The sequence below is a fragment of the Vipera ursinii genome (assembly GCF_947247035.1).
Source record: "Vipera ursinii genome assembly, chromosome: 3".
NCBI classification, from domain to species: domain Eukaryota; kingdom Metazoa; phylum Chordata; class Lepidosauria; order Squamata; family Viperidae; genus Vipera; species Vipera ursinii.
In genome coordinates this window covers 26,829,524-26,848,901 of record NC_139516.1, presented here as the reverse complement: position 1 = coordinate 26,848,901, position 19,378 = coordinate 26,829,524, and the positions used below count along the sequence as shown (strand labels likewise).

The following is a 19,378-nucleotide window of genomic DNA, read 5'->3' as shown; positions in this document are numbered from 1 at the left end:
GGAGGATCTGGACAAACTCGAACACTGGGCACTATCTAAAAAAATGAAATTCAATGGTGAAAAAAGTAAGGTTCTACATTTAGGCAGGAAAAATCAAATGCACAGGTATAGTATAGGTGGTACCTTGCTCAATAGTAGTAACTGTGAGAGGGATCTCAGAGTCCTAGTAGACAATCACTTCAATATGAGCCAGCAGTATGCTGCAGCTGCCAAAAAAGCAAACACAGTGCTAGGCTGCATTAACAGAGGGATAGAATCAAGATCACATGAAGTACTAATACCACTTTACAATGCCTTGGTAAGGCCACACCTGGAATACTGTATCCAGTTTTGGTCACCACGATGTAAAAAAGATGTTGAGACTATAGAAAGAGTACAGAGAAGAGCAACAAAGATGATTGGGGGACTGGAGACTAAAACATATAGGGAACGGTTGCTGGAATTGGGTATGTATAGTTTAATGAAGAGAAGGGTGAGGGGTGACATGATAGCAGTGTTCCAATATCTCAGGGGCTGCCACAAAGAAGAGGCAGTCAAGCTATTCTACAAAGCACCTGAAAGCAGGACAAGAAGCAACAGATGGAAACTAGTCAAGGAGAGAAGCAACCTAGAACTAAGGAGAAAATTCCTGACAGTTAGAACAATTAACCAGTGAAACAACCTGCCTCCAGAAGCTGTGAATGCTCCAACACTGGAAGCTTTTAAGAAGAGACTGGACAGCCATTTGTATGAAATGGTATAGGGTTTCCTGCCTGAGCAGGGGGTTGGACTAGATGACCTCCAAGGTCCCTTCCAACTACTTCTTCTTCTTCTTCTTCTTCTTCTTCTTCTTCTTCTTCTTCTTCTTCTTCTTCTTATTATTATTATTATTATTATTATTATTATTATTATTATTATTATTATTACAAAATTATGCACTCATGTGGTAGAGCTGAAGGAAAAAAAACCATACAGCAGTTCAACATGTGTTATTATCTATGATGGCATTCAAGATGTATTTTAACAATTAATATTGACAAAAGATTGCCAAGTTTAAATAGGTTATTATATTTGGCTTGTTCCTAAAGCAGGGATTAACAAATCTTTCAAATGGTGGATACATTTGGAAGTGTGCTGTAGTTACCTCACAAAATAGTCATTATCATTGACATAGCCAATCATACTGTTTTTCAAGATGGGAAATCCATATTATGCCTTCTAATTCTGTATCACTGTATCTTACTATTGTCCTTTTGGGGGTGGCAGATAGACAAACTTATGAACAAAACACTGGCCTGAATCTAGCCACCATTTTTAGTCTAATAAAGCAAAAACTTTCTCTGGACTTTTGTTCTTTTGATTAGCTATATGTTCTATGTTAACTATCCTTGATTTAAGTCAATTGCTTATACTTTGAGTAATCTGGAAACAGAGTTTCACGCAGTTTAAAATGGATTGCAACAAGGTACTTACCTTTCTATTAGCTAGAGGAACATGTGATGATATTTTAAACTAGGAATACTGCTCAAGCCAATATGGACAACAGAGAGGGATAGTGCAAGTTGCAACTACATTGGGAGTATCAGATTTAAAACTTGGAAATCCATAAAAAGAATAGTTCATTAAATGAAAGATTAAGACATTCCCCCATCATAATTAGGATATAGATATAAACTTTGTCTAATTAATATCTTGGTGTATATGTAAGAATGCTAGTTTAGTGTAGTGGTTAAGGCATCTGGCTAGGAACCAGGAGACCCTGAGTTCTAGACTCACTTTATATATAAACCCAGTTGGATGACTTTGGGCCAGTCATTTTCTATCAGATCTATGAAACAGGCAATGGCAAACCACTGCCATTCAAAAAACTGCCATGAAAACTACAGGGCTTGTCCAGGCAGTCAGCAGGAATCAAGACTGACTTGAAGGCACCAAAATGTAACTTCGTATTCTTGAATTTAAATGTGCAGTATTTAAATGCTCAAGAAATGTTATTCCATACAAACTGTGATGAAAATTAATTTAGAATCCAAAAATTTATTAGTGTTTGGATAGCAACAGTAAGATTTATAATTAATTGAGGAACAATTTGCAGGTTGACATTACATTTACATGATTAAATAGCTGTCTGAAAAATTCTAAACCATGAATGTGTAACAGAAATGAATTTAATTTAAAGTGAGGGAGTGAATCAGTATGTGATATGGATGAACGAGGATTCATCCATGAATTTCAATTTTGTGATGGTTGACAATCTACTTTTGAATAAATAAAAAGAATGACTCATGAGTACCACCTGGTGTTAGAAAACTGGTCCATTTCTGTTCAGGTAGACGGTTTTTCCTTCTTCAGAAAAGTGCAGCTGTGAGTACAGCTATAGAAAAATGTCCATTCCATTTCTGCAAATCACCATTTTAGTAAGTCATCTCTTTACATTTTGTCTTAGAAAAGTGGTGCGGAGGGCAAGCCTTTCAGATCGAACAAATCTTTATAGAAAGGAATATGAGAAGGAGGCTATTATCTGGCAACAGATAGAATCTTCTGAGGAGCAAAGAACTTCTGACTACGGTATTGACATTCGGGAGGCTTCCTCTAACCAAGAGAACACAGATCCAGTAAGGAAAATCTAATAATTAACAAAATCTTCTGTTCCTATTAAAGCATTTCCAATCAAGAAACCATGTGAATCTTATGGAAGTACCAGTTGCATAACTAAAACTTATGATAACCAAAGCATAAATAGTCTGTTATGAAATCTTCTTTATTTCCCTTTCCATCTTATGTTCATAACATTGCTGGCCCCTTATATTTTTTTAAAGGAAACAAATATTCTTTATAGATTCCATTCAATGGAAAAAAGCCATGTATTGGTTTAACATACAGCAAGATTGCACATTTTCTTACGGTAATTGTATTTAGCCTCCAAGTTGTGTGTTGGGATAATAATAGATGGGGCAAGGAAAAAAAACTATCTTTAACTTAATTTGATTATCATCCAGTCAAATAATGTACTATTTTCCCTCTCTTTAAGAAATTCAGTTTGGTAAGAACTTTGGGGTAGGGGTCGCTGGGAGCCACACAAAAGGTTTTGGGATATCTCATGTGGTCCTGAACCTTCAGCTGGATAGTTATGTGGTAGAGCACAAGGGCTTGATTTTATAATGCAAGAAAATCAGTAAACATTGTTAGTTGTTTGATAGATGGAATAGCAAAGTTGCACCTCATATATATTTTTGTGTTCCAGAACTTGACCATTGATACAGCTATAATCCTTCCAGAGCTGGTAACAAAAGGAACACAATGTGATTCAGAAAATTTGCTTCAGAATGGACTCAGTCTACCCTCCATTCCTTACCAATATTCTATTCCAAATGGAGATGTTTGGATAATGCATTCAGCCCTGGACAATGATGGAAGCCAAGTATTGCCCTACAATACCCCTGGTGTTTCTGACTCTCATCACATCTGGGACGAGTACAAAGAAAGGAGCCACCAAACCCTTTCTGAACTGAAACGGCAGCGAGCAGCAGCCAAACTTCTCAACCACCCCTTCATTAGTACACACTTTAGTAGCAGTATAGGAGACACAGTGGAAAATGGGGGAGAAGCTAAAGAACATTTGATTAGTTCCAGGACACCTTCTTATACCTCCAATGGAACTTCAGTTTATTACACCATGTCAAGTGGTGACCCACCTCTCTTAAAATTCAAGGCTCCCATGGAAGAAATGGAGGAGAAGGTGCATGGCTGCTGCAGAATCTCCTGATCTCAGTTTATTCCTATCAAGTTGGTAGGCATGTTGCATCCACTACTGAATCTTCATTTTCACTTCATCACAGGATCTGGTTTAATCATCCGGGACTAGGCTCTTCAAGGTTTATGCATACCCAATTCCATATTTTGTTTTTGCAGTTTCATTGAAAAATGAGCATATGTAGGTGGAAAGAGAAGTGGAAGTGAAACTCTTTACACATAACTTTTATCTACTAGATGAGAGAGTGTTTGTTTGATTACAACTCTAATCTGATTTCAAATATCTATTCATGGGTTTCTGGGACCATAATCAGCACATGAGAAATAAATTCTTTTGACATTGGTACAGCATTACTGACAAATACTTTTTTACAAGCAGACTAGGTAAACAACTCTGTGTAATGTTTTGTACATGAAGATATATGCACTTTATGAGAACCAACCCAAAAACACGGCCTCTAATGTGACTGCACTGTTGGAATGTTAACTATCTTGCTGCCAATTTTGTTTTGCCATCATTTATTATTATTTTATAAAATAATGAAGTATGAAATTTTCAACTCTTTTAAGGAAGAGATTATTTTCAGCTCCTCAGAGGAGCAGTTCAGTTAAAAAGAATTCATGCTTTCTACCCATCCTTTTTCATTTAGTTTGCACTTGAAAATATTTTGATATGCATTGCAGTAGTGTAGCAAATTTTAATTCATCATGCTCCATCAGAGAACTACCATTTTTGATTTACCCCCAACTTCTATTTTGAAGATTTTGAAAGAGGTTTTCTTTCTTCTCAGTGTTATGCCTTGCAACTTGTACTATCATTTGATTAACTTGCTCTTCTGTGCATAAAAAGACCCCTTGAAGTGGCTTTTAAACATTAAATCTGTACTAGGGTTTGAGGATGGGATGAGCATCATTTTATGTTTCACTGCTAATGTTAGCTAAATCTCTGTAATTACCACTTTCTGCTTTTCTTCTGATCAAGAAACTGATGGCCAGAATTTATATGCTGGAATTTAGTTGTATTCATATGAGATCTACATTCCTGAGTCAGGTTCTCCTCATTGTAACATATTTATTTACCCTTCTTTTCTTTGATGCAATCCAACTGTGTTAGGAATATAGTATTCAAAATTCTCTGCCAGCACCTGGAGGATAAAGCTTGGGGACAATTGCAAATTTCCTATGTTACATTCAAAAGGTATTGTACATCACTTCACTCCAAAGAAGCACATCCCATGACTTTTGTTGAAATATGACACATAAGGAAGGAGCTTTTCACATTGAATAAAAGCCACTTAACAATATCTAGCAATATTTTAATTTGTAAGTGGCCAGCACCCTAGCCAATGTGGTAGAAGCCTGACTGCAAGAGATAAATATGTGTTCTTATCTCCCAAACTCGTGATGTCACATGATGTTGCACGACATATCACGACTTTTCCCCATTGCCAGCAATCGGTAGGTGTGGTTTCGGCGTGACACATCTGACCCACAGGCCGGCAGTTTGACATGCCTGCATAAGAGGCTTAACTGCACATTTATTTTAGTTTGCTGAAAGGTATACTGATCGCTGGTGGTCTTATTTTTTAACCCAATCTCTTCTTGACTCATACCTTATTTATGCAATAGCAGTGGTTTAATCTTAACTTCCCATAAAGTTTCTTTAGAGTGAAAGGAAAATGTAGTAACTTCTGAAACTCTTCATGCTACATCTGATATACTGTTCCATTAATTGAAGATTAAGTTTGGAATTTTCTTGCTAAAACCCAAAGTCTGTATTCCTTTGGCAACCATTCGGCAAGCAAGCAAAAAAGCTCATTTTTCGTTAACAGGGAAAACAATGTACAACACATAGCAAACTAGCTATCTAAGAGGCAAACTAGGCAACTTAGCCTTTTCTACTATATATCCAAGGGTGTAATTTTTAGAATAATTATAGGGCTTTTAAAATTATATATATTGCACACGATGAATGTTTCATCTGAAAAAGTGACTGTTTTATTAAAAGTGTTCTAGAGATCTGAACTTGTGCTTAACACACAATAATGAGAAACAGTCTTCAGTGCAAAGTAAGAGCAGCTGTGTGTTGGCAAATTATATGTGATTAAAATGACTGATTCAGCAATGAAAATCTCACATCTTATTTAATTCATAATGTTGAAAAAGCATCTCTTTAGTGTTGTGCTAGAGCTGATAAATAATAAAGTAGCTGAAAATGTCACCTATTCAATATTCAGTCAATTTTGTACTTACAAATATAACTTCAAAACACTTGTCTTTATTTTTATTTATATTTGCTTCAGTTTTTCAAAAGATGTTTTAAATTGGAGAAAGAGGATAATACTGAAACAGGATTATTTTGTTGGACTTTTTCTCTTTTATCTAAATTGTTAGGTACATGTTCTCTCTGAAGCTTTCTATGCAAAGAGCTGTACATCTGAGCAGGTAATCCTGGTTCTCTGTTTTCAATAAGATAGTCAAAGTGATAAAATGTTGATCATAACATACAATAGCAATTAAGGATAGTTCAGAAGTACAATCTTCCTTCTTCTCCAGCAGTTGAAAGAATTGTTCTGTAGTTAGTAGCAAGGAGACAGGTGTTTAACAAAACCTCTCAGCATCTATATCAAATTATGATTTATAGGGAACCCTGACAAGTAAATCTATGTAGCATCAGTAATTGCACGTAGAAGAGAAAATGTTAATGTATTAGGTCCTGATCTAGTTTCTTTCTGCTTGTAACTTTCTTGAGTTTTATCACCACTTCTATATTTTTTTTCCAAAGCTTTGTTAAAGAATATACAGTACTGTATTTAATCTGCTTTCTAGTACAGTCCGCTCCAATGTATGTAGTGCCAGATTTTTTTTTTAAAAAAAATCAGCTTTGTTGCTTTGTTGTAAATCTATATATGCAGAATTGTAAGATATTTACTATACTACCACCAATTGGAAAAACAACAATAGAAAATGTCTCTATGTAGTTTATTTAAATGCTATTTCCTCATTAACTTCTTGAATTTATACCAGCCCTTTAATAGTCAGTGTATGCTGAATACAGGTCTGTCATGCCCTCAGGTGGACAGTAAAAGTATTACACAATATATATTTTTCAGATGTCTGATGCAGGACTCAAATTACCACAATAACTGTAAAACTGCAGGAATTTATGAAGCCAACTATTGTTGAATTTCAGCTCCTATAACCCCCAACTTTTACAGCTAACAGCTACAGCTAACAAAGATCTTGTGCAACTTGTGGAAACACATATTCCTCACAGTTGGTATAGACTTGAGAGAATCATTTTATAGCATGACTGGCTCAGATTTGTTTTTCTTATTCCTACCTATCTGAAAAAATGTCTTCTTACTTGCCTAATCTGTAAATTCAGTTAAAATAATATTCATACCATACTCCAACTGGTATATACTAAATCCCAAATGCAGTTTACATTTTTTTCTATGTGAGGCTATATGACACATTTGGGGAAAACCCGATCACATATGTTGCTATAAATCCCAAGTTATCATTTCAAAACCAGGCTTGCCATGCATTGTGGCAACTTTATTCCCGTGACTATTTGTATGTAATCAAAATATTTTTAGACAACCTGAGTTATACGGAATTGCCAAATAATAATATTTATTTTATATGTGGGTAGGTTGAAATAGCATCCATTACCAGAATCTCTGTTTTGCTAATAATTGCAAGCTTTAGGGTGTTTCGATTTTCCTCAACTTGGTGTAGTTTCATGGAACTGAATGAATAGTTGGTGAAATATTCAAGGAGCTGAAGGTAACAATGAGAGGCCTCAAGAAGTTGTAGAAATGTGGTCTATATTTTTATGCAGAAAGAGGTGTAAATTCTGTTGTATGAAGCAAACAAAAAATGCTTAAAAACAAAGTACCTTCCAGACAGATATTGCTTGCTTTTAGGAGAATGCAGTGAGTTTTCCATAGAATGGAGTCATGTTCATTTTGTTACTTTAAAAGTTAATGCCTATTAAAAAATAATCCAGCCATTTCTCCAAGTTCTATTAGCAATGGAAAGCATCCACAATTTACCCCAAGTTTTCTTTTGTACAATTTTCTTTTGTAATTTAAATAGCTCTCCCTATAACTCTATTTTTGGAAAGAATTTCATTATCTATAGCTCCAACTTGTTTTGTAATTTTGAAACAACAAACAAAATAAAAATCCCCATGAGGCATTCTTGTAGCATAGAATCTGACCATCTGTTTTCCTCTCCAAACTGTCATTTCTGAATTTCAAATTTCCACAGAATCCTAATCTTTACAGTAAAATGAGAGAAATGTCTAGTAATGTCATTGGAAAACTATTGCTTTTTAATTAAGGGGGTTGTTAAAAATGGGCTATCTTTTTAAGACAGATTGTTGTAATGATTATTCTGGCATGAGGTAAATGTTACACGATAATTTAGGAGCCACTGGTGACTGACCAATAAACAGTGACGATAAGCTACATTCACACCATTTCAGCAGTTTGGTTAGCCTTTGCAATGAGGACTCTAAGGATTTCATTGAAATATTTGTAAAAAAAAGTGAGGGTGAAGGTAAAGAAAACATTGTATATTAGCAACACAGTGTATATAGAGACATCATTTTGGCCCATCAAATCTAATATATTAAAAGTTTTAAAAGAAGGATTATTTCTTATTTTTATGAAAGACAATAGGATTATATGATGCATGAAAAGATGGTCATTCCATAACTATTTGAAACAATATATGAAGTCTTAAACTGCCTCAGAAATCTGATGACATGGGGTAATCAGTATAAGTTTCTGCCTTTGTTTAAGTGAACAGTTTTTAACGTAAAGTTTAAATTTATTAACAGCAAAGGAGATGAGTGTTGATTCTTTGTGCCTATTCAAAAGTAATGTATGAAAAAAGGATTGTGCTTGCAGAACTTTAATATCTCTGTCCTATGTGTAAACAGTGTGTTTTTTTTTAGCAATCTATTTTGTTGCCTTGCAATAGGACCTAATGTAGAAGGAAGCAATATGCAACACTCCAGGTGTTGCTGAACTGTAACTCTAGCTTTTACTGGAAATCTGGCCAGTACGGTAATATATTTAAAAGTTCCTGATCTACCAGCTTAGCTGAAGCTGACCAGATATAGTCTCAAGTCAGTACTAGCTGAGAAACCAATGTAATTTATTGTAAATTCCATGTGAGAAAAGTGGGATATAAATAAATTAAAAGATTACAGTCAGGATTCAGGAAATAATTGAAGTTTTGTTCATAGACTCAGGGCTTTTTTTCTCATAGAATGCTCAGAACGGAGTTCCGGCACCTTTTTTGGATGGAACCTTGTAGGGTAAGCAAGGCGGGTTGTATGACATATGTGAGTTCCGGCACCTTTTTCTTTTACAAAAAAAGCACTGCATAGACTACATATTTTTATGGCATTCCTGATTACACTGAAACATAGAGATTGAGAATAAAAGAATCTTTATTCAATATGAATCCACAGTGTGCACTGAAACACCTATTTTCTCTCTGTTCTATAGAATTTATAGCCTGGAAGTCACATGATCATGATAAGTGACTCTCTGGATTTGTTTACAAACACAGTAGTTTTGTTGAACCAGTTCTACCTTACCTAGCAGTCTGTGGCCAGACAAATCTATCCATCTATCTTATAAAGATTTTTCCTTCTGCTTGTTTATTGATGTTGACAGAGCATGTAAGCATTTATTTTTCTTTAAAGAGGCAGCTGGATTCAGTTGTAGGCCTATTCATGTATATATATATATATACATACAGAGAACAAATATATATATATATATATATGGTGGTAGCTCTGCAAACGGGCCGCGGCAGCAGGTCTGTAAACGGGTGGCGCCGCACACGCACCTCTCCAAACGGGTGGAGGTGCGCACGCAGCTCTCCAAACCTTTGGAGAGCTGCACACGCACCTCTCCAAACCTTTGGAGAGCTGCGCACGCACCTCTCCGAATGGAAAGTTGCTGCGGCCTGTTACTAAACTCTACATATTGCAGAGCACACATAACTTGCCAGTTTCTAAGGAAACTGGGCAATTTTTCCACTCAAAATGTGGCGCTGAACTAAGCGATGGCAACGGAAATAGTATGGACTTGCACTTCCGTATTTCATTGCGTTTAAGAGGCCAGAGAAGAAAGGCTGGTTTGCTTTTTAACAAGCGCCAAGCAGTTCCTGACGCGACTCGGCTCTCAGAGGCTCCAGAAAAACCAAACCCGTCGGCTGTTTAGCTGGGAAAATTAAGTCCCAGGAGTTCTTTTTATAGCCACAAAGCAGCAAGAAAGTTCAGAGTAGGTGCGGTTGGGCCTCTCAGCACTACCCTTCACATAGTCGCGCACAGAGGTCCCCTTTTTCTGCTTGGGAGAATGCGAGGCTTCGGTGACTGAGGCCGCGATTGCGTTGGGTAAGGAAAAGGGAATCGGGCTTCTTTCAAGGGTTTGTCATATCGCTGCCACCCCCTCCACCCAGTCTCACCCCTTGTGCTCTTTCTGCTGCGTGGGAGGCAGAAATACTGGGGCAGCCAGCACTGCCTGAGGGCTGATCGTGCTAAATTTCTGCCTTTCTCGTAGTTATTAAAGCATCGAATGGCACCAAGAAGAGGGGTGGGGTTCTGCCATTTTGTCGAAATGGGAAAACGTCGAAGTTGGGGAGCAAGTTCCTCGGAACTCTCCGGGACTTTTTAAATTAAATCAGCACAATACTAGGCTGTGTGGAGAGCTGATGCAATGGAGGAGGGCTGCCAGTTTGTAAGGTTTGGGCTTTTATGTCGTAGGGAAAAGAGCACTTTAACAACAGGATCTTTTCTCGTAAAGAAAAAACAAAAGGCTCACGCTCTGTGTTGCTTTTCTTTCTCCCTGTATTTCTAAGATTACGGAAGCTTTGCCAGAAAATTTTACACGGGTGGTTGAAAGATGGCATCACAATAAGGAGGTGACCGTTTGACTGGGTGCCAGATTAATGTCGGCTCTGCAAATGGGCCGTCGCCGCCGCGCAACCGGTTCCATCACACATAAAGTAACCGTGCGCGCGCATATGCGCATGCGCAAGAAACAAAATGTTTTGTGCATGCGCAAACTATTTTTGCGCATGCGCGTGCATGGACTCACGCACGCGGCTCCACTTTTTTTTATGTGTGATGGAACCGCTTCCCAGTGGCTCTTTTGCTTTTTCAGGTTGCCTTTCCCAAGGAATGAATGAGAAAGTTCTTTATGGCATATTTTCCACCACAGTCCCCAGCCTGATCTGGCCAATTTTTAACCATAATTTTTCTTTTGTCATCTTCTTTTACAAAATATACTTACACTAGTTGATGGCTGAAAATAAAAAGCTGTGGCACACCAACGTTCTTTCCAATTTCCCTTGGGGTTTTTGAGTCTAATGCTGTTGGATTATAATGCTACAGATCAGGGGTGTCAAACTGCCAGACTGCGGGCCAGTTGCATCATGTGGAGGCAGTGACCACCCCAGCTCTGGCAATGCGAAAAAAAAGTAGTGATACGTTGTGACACGTCACATGACATGGCGAGTTTGACACCCATGCTGCAGATGGTATACTACTTATTCTTCCTAGACCTACAGACACATATATTTTGCTCTTTCTGAAGTCTCTCTAGCTGCCCATATTTTTAGAACTGAAATCTTTCATAACAAGGATTCTTTTAATATATCTTTATTTGAAAATTGATGAATGAATTTATTTATTTATTTATTTTAATTCCATTTATATCCCACCCTTCTCCGAAGACTCAGGGCGGCTTACAAGCTTAGCAGTAGCCTTCATCCTATGTATATGCCTGCTTATTAGGACTCCCCCCCCCCCAAGCGGCATTATTACAAAGTCAGCTTAATTGCCCCCAACAATCTGGGTCCTCATTTTACCTACCTCGGAAGGATGGAAGGCTGAGTCAACCTTGAGCCTTGTGGGATGCGAACCTGCAATAATTGCAGGCAGCTGGTGTTACTTAAGGAGGCATTAGCCCACTGCTCCACCAAGGCTAGGGAATGGAAAGCTAGGGAGGCTGCAGGGTAAGAAAAGAAGATTATAGAATGAAAGGCATGATGGTCACATGCACCTCATAATTAGTACATGCAACTATAAGAATTTTAAAAAATTCATCAAATAAAGACGTATTTTTTTTCTTGGTATCACTAACTCAGATGAATATGGGAAAAAATGCAGAGTTCCTGCTCACACAGATGTGCCTACGCAGATGTAAACAAGTATGCATACATTACAAATACACATCCAAATGCATGTGGTATGAAGATAAAACTTGTGGCCTCCTAGTGTATTTAATTATTCAGTACATCTGTTTATCTGATGTGCCCATTCATCCGGAAAGAGATAGTGAAAAATAATCTGATATATTTAGATTTGCTGCTGCATGTAGGTAGCTGCCTTGAACTATATGTGGGAAACTCGATAAACTTAACATCTGGCAAAGTTATAAAAATGCAGATTAAAGTTGATTGAGCTGTGTCCTTTGGCACTCTGCCATCTGATTCAATTTAAAGAATAGAAAATACCTCTTTGCAATAACTAAGCTCAAGCTGATTTCTTGAGGGGAATTTTTTTCTTATGACATTTCCTACTTTAAACCTATTTCACTTCAAGTTTTAATGGGAAGCAGTATACAAAAGATTTTCGTCACTCAATAAAATAAAATATGTATGTGACAGATGAGGGTTGTATACAGCTTCAGACTTTAAGAGTATCCACGTTGCATCTCCTGGCAATTCCATATAGCAACTTTTTCCCCAGGATCACACAGCTGCCTTGTACAGCTACAGCAGGAACAAGGGAGATGTTCCCTTTGAGAATCGCAGACTGGGATTGGAAACAATACTCGAGACAATGTTACTTTTTAAAGTCAAACTTCATGGCTAGATAATAGGAACATATTTAAAAGCAACATACAATATATGGCTAAAGATTGTGGATGTTAAATACAGGAATCTGGCATTGATCAATCCTTATTTTCTGTTCCAAGTTGCTCTTGAATAGATTTGCCTGTGTTACATGGTTCCGTACACAGCTAAGCATTCATGTGCCTCTTTGCTTCTGACCCCTTCTCTAGCAATGGTGGTTTTCCTTGGGATAGGTAAAGGAGCCTCCAGTTCAAGGCCTAAATGCCAAAGGTCCGGAGCCGTGAATCCTGATGCCATCTAACTATTTTTACTACTGTTGGTTTCCTTGGATCTCAATCCTTGATGGTCTCAAGTTGTTTTCCTCATCTCACATCACCACAGGCTGTGTCCTCCAATTCATTAAATTGACTCTAGTAGATTCAGAATGATTTCCACTACAAAGTTACCTATTTATGACAGAAAATGTAAGCACTCCAAACTACTATAAATTTGAACTCAGTGGCAATAAACCTGAACCCTAGCTGAAAAGTAAAGAAACCTTATGGAAGATTCTTTTGGAAAAAATGAAGAGAAAAATATTTAGGGGTTGTTGTAATATAGTAAACATAATCCTAAATACAGGTTCAAAATGTATTTAAATTCTCATAGCTGTTTTAAAAAAACATACTTCTCATTGATTGACTTACTAATATTTGACTTTCAATGTTCACAATTCCTGAAAGCATGGCAAATACTATAAAACAGGGCTTTTCAACCAGTGGTACGGGTACCACCTTTGGTACATTGGCACCTGGCAGGTGGTACACAACCATCCTAGAAAAGTGATAATGGGAGAGGGGAATGAGCCAAACCGATGGCAGCACCACACAAGCCTGAGTGAGAGACAGCTGGAGCTGCAGGGCTGTCAGGGCTCAGCGGAAGCGCTAGGATCAGCGCCAGGCTCCAGCTGGAGCTCGGCGCTGATCCCGGTGCTTCTGCTGAGCCCAGAAAAAGCGCTGATCAGCTGGAATGTTGCAGCATCCCAGGGTCTTGTGATTTACATTACGATAGCTAATTAATTAATTAGAAGACTGAAATAAAATTCAAAATCATCTTGATAGCTTGGAGAAAATAATGGAATGAAATTTAAGCAAGCCAAGTACAAAATTACTTAAGAAACATGAAACATACAGATATAGAATGAGATGCAGCTAGCTTGGCAATGAGGCTTATGAAAAAGCTCTTGCAATAGTAGAAGATATAAACTGAATGTGGCTCAAAAGTGTGATGAGACTGTAAAAAAAGCAAATGCAATTTTGGAATTGCATATCTTAAATCAGTGGAAGAAACAATTCTATTTTATTCTTCATTAGTGAGATTTTACCTTGAGTTTGTCTCAGTTCTGGGTACCATGCTATTTAGAAAAACTGGAACAGGTTCAGAGAAAAGCAACGAAGACATTGAGGATCTAGAAGATAATCACTAGGAAGAATAAAGGAACTCAGCATGTTCAGGCTTGAGACCTAAATACTGAGCAGAATATGATAACACTTCAAACTGAAATATTATCGCACAACACTCATTAAATGGTAGAATAAACTAAGGAAGAGTTTGGCAATGGAACCAATTATTAAGACAGGCAGTATGTTTCCTTTTGCCAGGTATGTTCAAGCAGAGGCTTGACAGCCACAGATGTTTCAAACTAAATTCCTAAACTGAGCAGTGTATTGCATTTGCTGGCTAGAGAATTCTGGGAGTTGAAGTCCAGATGCATTAAAGTTGCTCAGGTTGAGAAACACTGGTCTAAATGTTGCTTTCCAACTCTTATGCTTTTGTGAAAGAGAACTTATTCAAATTCCATGTGAAGAGCCTGTTAGAACAAGGATTATCTATTGAAGCACTGTGTGTCACATTCTCTGGACTGGAGGGAGATTGTCCCCTTTTACTATTACTTCCCACCAACTCATTTTAAGCCGCTCAGGAGATAGTAAACAATTTCTGAAGTAAAGAGACTGTAAATTTTTATACTTGATCCTCTAGGCCAGGGGTCGGCAACCTTGGCTCTTTTATGACTCGCGGACTTCAACTCCCAGAATTCCTGAGCCAGCTATGCTGGCTCAGGAATTCTGGGAATTGAAGTCCGCGAGTCATAAAAGAGCCAAGGTTGCCGACCCCTGCTCTAGGCAATTATCTGGTCCCCTTTTAGAATCATCCAAATTAGCTACAGTAGCCACAATTCCTGACAGCAAATTCCTCTATCATTTCATCCTTTACCCTTTGTTGTTGTTAGCTGCGAAGTCGTGTCCGACCCATCGCGACCCTATGGACAACATTCCTCCAGGCCTTCCTGTCCTCTACCATCTTCTGGAGTCCATTTAAGCTCACGCCTACTGCTTCAGTGACTCCATCCAGCCACCTCATTCTCTGTCGTCCCCTTCTTCTATTGCCCTCGATCTTCCCCAGCATTAGGCTCTTCTCCAGGGAGTCCTTCCTTCTCATTAGGTGGCCAAAGTACTTGAGTTTTAGCTTCAGGATCTGGCCTTCTAAAGAGCAGTCAGGATTGATCTCCTCTAGGACTGACCGGTTTGATCGCCTTGCAGTCCAAGGGACTCGCAGGAGTCTTCTCCAGCACCACAGTTCAAAGGCCTCAATTCTTTGGCGCTCAGCCTTTCTTATGGTCCAACTTTCACTACCATACATTGCAACTGGAAAGACCATAGCCTTGACTATACGCACTTTTGTTGACAGGGTGATGTCTCTGCTTTTTAGTGTGCTGTCTAGATTTGCCATGGCTTTCCTCCCCAGGAGCAAGCGTCTTTTAATTTCTTGGCTACAGTCCCCATCTGCAGTGATCTTGGAGCCCAGGAAAATAAAATCTGTCACTACCTCCATTTCTTCCCCATCTATTTGCCAGGAATTGAGAGGGCCGGATGCCATGATCTTGGTTTTCTTAATGTTAAGTTTCAACCCAAGTTTTGCACTCTCCTTCTTCACCTGCAACAAGAGGCTCTTTAGTTCTTCTTCACTTTCTGCCATTAGAGTGGTATCATCTGCGTATCTTAGGTTGTTGATATTTCTTCCGGCAATCTTAATTCCAACTTTTGATTCATCTAGCCCTGCCTTTCTCATGATGTGCTCTGCATATAAGTTAAATAGGCAGGGCGACAGTATACAGCCTTGCCGGACTCCTTTCCCAATTTTGAACCAATCAGTGGTTCCGTGTCCAGTTCTCACTGTTGCTTCTTGACCCGCATATAGGTTTCTCAAGAGACCAATAAGATGGTCTGGTACTCCCATCTCTTTAAGAACTTGCCACAGTTTGTTATGATCCACACAATCAAAGGCTTTAGCATAGTCAATGAAGCAGAAGTAGATGTTTTTCTGGAACTCCCTAGCTTTCTCCATGATCCAGCGTATGTTGGCAATTTGATCTCTAGTTCCTCTGCCTCTTCGAAATCCTGCCTGCACTTCTGGTAGTTCTCGATCCACATACTGCTGAAGTCTAGCTTGTAGGATTTTAAGCATGACTTTACTAGCATGAGAAATGAGTGCAATGGTGCGATAGTTTGAACATTCTTTGGCACTGCCTTTCTTAGGAATTGGAATGTAAACTGATCTTTTCCAATCCTGTGGCCACTGTTGAGTTTTCCAAATTTGCTGGCAAATTGAGTGTAGCACTTTTACTGCATTGTCTTTTAAGATTTTGAATAGCTCAGCTGGAATACTGTCACCTCCACTAGCTTTGTTGTTGCTCAGCTTTTCTAAGGCCCACTTCACTTCACATTCTAGGATGTCTGGCTCGAGGTCAGTGACCACCTCATTGTGATTATCAGGGACGTTAAGCTCATTCTTGTATAGTTCTTCTGTGTAATTTTGGCACCTCTTCTTAATCTCTTCTGCCTCTGTTAGGTCCCTGCCATTTTGGTCCTTTATCATGCCCATTTTTGCATTAAACGTTCCCTTCATTTCTCCAATTTTCTTGAAAAGATCTCTGGTCCTCCCTATTCTATTGTTTTCTTCTATTTCTTTGCACTGTTCATTTAAGAAGGCATTCTTATCTCTTCTAGCTATTCTCTGGAATTCTGCATTCAATTGGGTGTATCTTTCTTTTTCTCCCTTGCCTTTCGCTTCCCTCCTTTCCTCAGCTATTTGCAAAGCTTCCTCAGACAGCCATTTTGCTTTCTTGCATTTCTTTTTCTTTGGGATGGTTTTGGTTGCTACCTGTTGTACAATGTCACGAACCTCTGTCCATAGTTCTTCAGGCACTCTGTCTATCAGATCTAATTCCTTAAATCTATTTGTCACCTCTACTGTATATTCAACAGGGATATGATTTAATTCATACCTGAGTGGCCTAGTGCTTTTCCCTACTTTCTTCAGTTTAAGCCTAAACTTTGCAAGGAGAAGCTCATGGTCTGAGCCACAGTCAGCTCCTGGTCTTGTTTTTACTGACTGTATAGAGCTTCTCCATCTTTGGCTGCAGAGCATATAGTCAATCTGATTTCTGTGTTGACCATCTGGTGATGTCCATGTGTAGAGCCGTCTCTTGGGTTGTTGGAAAAGAGTGTTTGCTATGACCATCGTATTCTCTTGACAGAATTCTATCAGCCTGTGCCCTGCTTCATTTTGCACTCCAAGGCCAAACTTGCCTGTTATTCCAGTTATCTTTTGGCTTCCTACTTTAGCATTCCAATCCCCCATGATGATAAGAACATCATTTTTGGGTGTTAGTTCTATAAGGTGCTGTAGTGCTTCATAGAACTGGTCAATTTCATCCTCTTCAGCACTGGTGGTTGGGGCATAGACTTGGACTACTGTGATATTGAATGGTTTCCCTTGGATTCGAACTGAGATCATTCTGTCATTTTGAGGATTGTATCCCAGTATTGCTTTTCCTACTCTTTTATTGACTATGAAGGCTACTCCATTTCTTCTGAAGGATTCTTGCCCACAGTAGTATACCTGATGGTCATCTGAATTAAATTCACCCATTCCTGTCCATTTTAGTTCGCTGATACCTAAGATGTCAATGTTCAGTCTTGTCATCTCTTGTTTGACCACGTCCAGTTTTCCTTGATTCATGGATCTTACATTCCAGGTTCCTATGGAGAAAAAATCTTTACAGCATCGGACTTTCCTTTCACCACCAGACACATCCACAGCTGAGCGTCCTTTCGGCTTTGGCCCAGTCGCTTCATTCTTTCTGGCGCTACTAGTACTAGCCCTCTGCTCTTCCCCAGTAGCATATTGGACGCCTTCCGACCTGAGGGGCTCATCTTCCAGCGTCGTATCGTTTTGCCTTTTGGTACTGTCCATAGGGTTTTCATGGCAAAGATACTGGAGTGGGTTGCCATTTCCTTCTCCAGTGGATCACGTTTTGTCAGAACTCTCTGCTATGACCTGTCCGTCTTGGGTGGCCCTGCACGGCATAGCTCATAGCTTCATTGAATTACGCAAGCCCCTTCGCCACGACAAGGCAGTAATCCATGAAGGGGTCTTTACCCTTATTCCAAGCTAAAAAGCTCCTGTTACTGTAATCTTTGTATGGGAGTTGCTCTTGTACAGTAATAATTTTGACTGCCTTTTTGCACATTTTCAAGCTTTATAATATTTTCTTAAGGTGTGGTGCACTCTGATATTTTCACAGAACTATGTACTTCGTTTCTGATCCACTCTTGCTACCAAATCAGATGTTTGATACTTACATGCATCACTATAGTTGTTTATAATGAATTTCATTTGCCATTTTGAAATATATTCACCCACTTTCAAACATTCCCCAATCTTTTTTGAGTTTACTGTTCTGACTAGTTTGGTGTCATCCACAAACATGACATTCCCTCTTTTCAGGCCTCATTCCAGATCATTTGAAAAGAATAAAATTTTAAATAAAATTTAAACAAAAAGCACTAGTGATCCTTGGGGTGGGGGTGTAGTTTCACACAGTCCATTTATTGCCCTTTCCTGGTTTTCAATTATTTCCAATGAGTTAGGTCTGGTACCTTTGGTTTTCACTAATTTTTCCAATCATTTCCCCAAAACAAATATTCAGGTACTCTATGATTTCCTTTACTGCCCTCAATCCACAACCCCTTTTAAAAAAAACTGGGCTAAATTCCAGTCCTTAGTATGAATGCTGATAATAAAAACAATTTAGCAGTTTTATGAAAATAACAGCTATTTTGTTCTGGGGACGGTGATTTCGGGACCCCCCCCCCGAGGATACTTTCATTTTTATTTTATGCCTTTGGCATTTATTCCGTGGAAGTCGATCAGTGCAGGACCGAACTAGAAATCTGCAGGCGATTTGATCTGCTCTGATTTGATTCTGGAGAGCCAGAGGAGACAAGGCGTTCAGCAACAACTTTGACACCACCCTGAGCCACCGGCTTAATTGACAGGCTACAGTTCAGGCGGCTTGCAGCTTGTTTCATTTACCTACCTGATCGAAGAGTACAGCAATCACCGCACCGCGCCCAAGCCCCGGGCCTGAGCGATGCGTATCTGCTGAGGCCCAAGAGCTTTGGAAGGATGGTTGTTTTTTAAATCTCCAAGATACGCCTTTCTTTCTCTCGGGATTGGAACGGCCGCTCAGCCAATACAGCCAATCAGCGAGCTTTTCCCGCCTCTTGAGAGGCGAGGCGCGAGCCATTCCAGCCTATAAGGGAAGCGCGGACGCCAGTTTAGATTCAAATTGTCTATAAAGTACCAACTCCTCCCACGGGCCCAAGTATTCCCCGAGGTCCGCGTCTGCCGAAGGGTGAGGTTAGCTAGGCCG

General features: G+C 39.0%; 1 protein-coding gene across 8 annotated transcripts in view; it reads left to right on the top strand.

The window, feature by feature from the left end:
- The window catches only part of PPP1R16B (protein phosphatase 1 regulatory subunit 16B), a 117,269-nt gene extending 109,106 nt beyond the window's left edge, over window positions 1–8,163 (top strand). For all 8 annotated transcript variants that reach the window (XM_083358032.1, XM_083358029.1, XM_083358033.1 and 5 more), the window contains 2 exons: window positions 2,426–2,594; window positions 3,224–8,163. In XM_083358032.1, the coding sequence (XP_083214158.1) occupies window positions 2,426–2,594; window positions 3,224–3,745 (691 nt within the window). In that variant the 3' untranslated portion in view covers window positions 3,746–8,163. The remainder of the gene's footprint in view (window positions 1–2,425; window positions 2,595–3,223) is intronic.
- The last annotated feature ends 11,215 nt before the right edge of the window (window positions 8,164–19,378 follow it).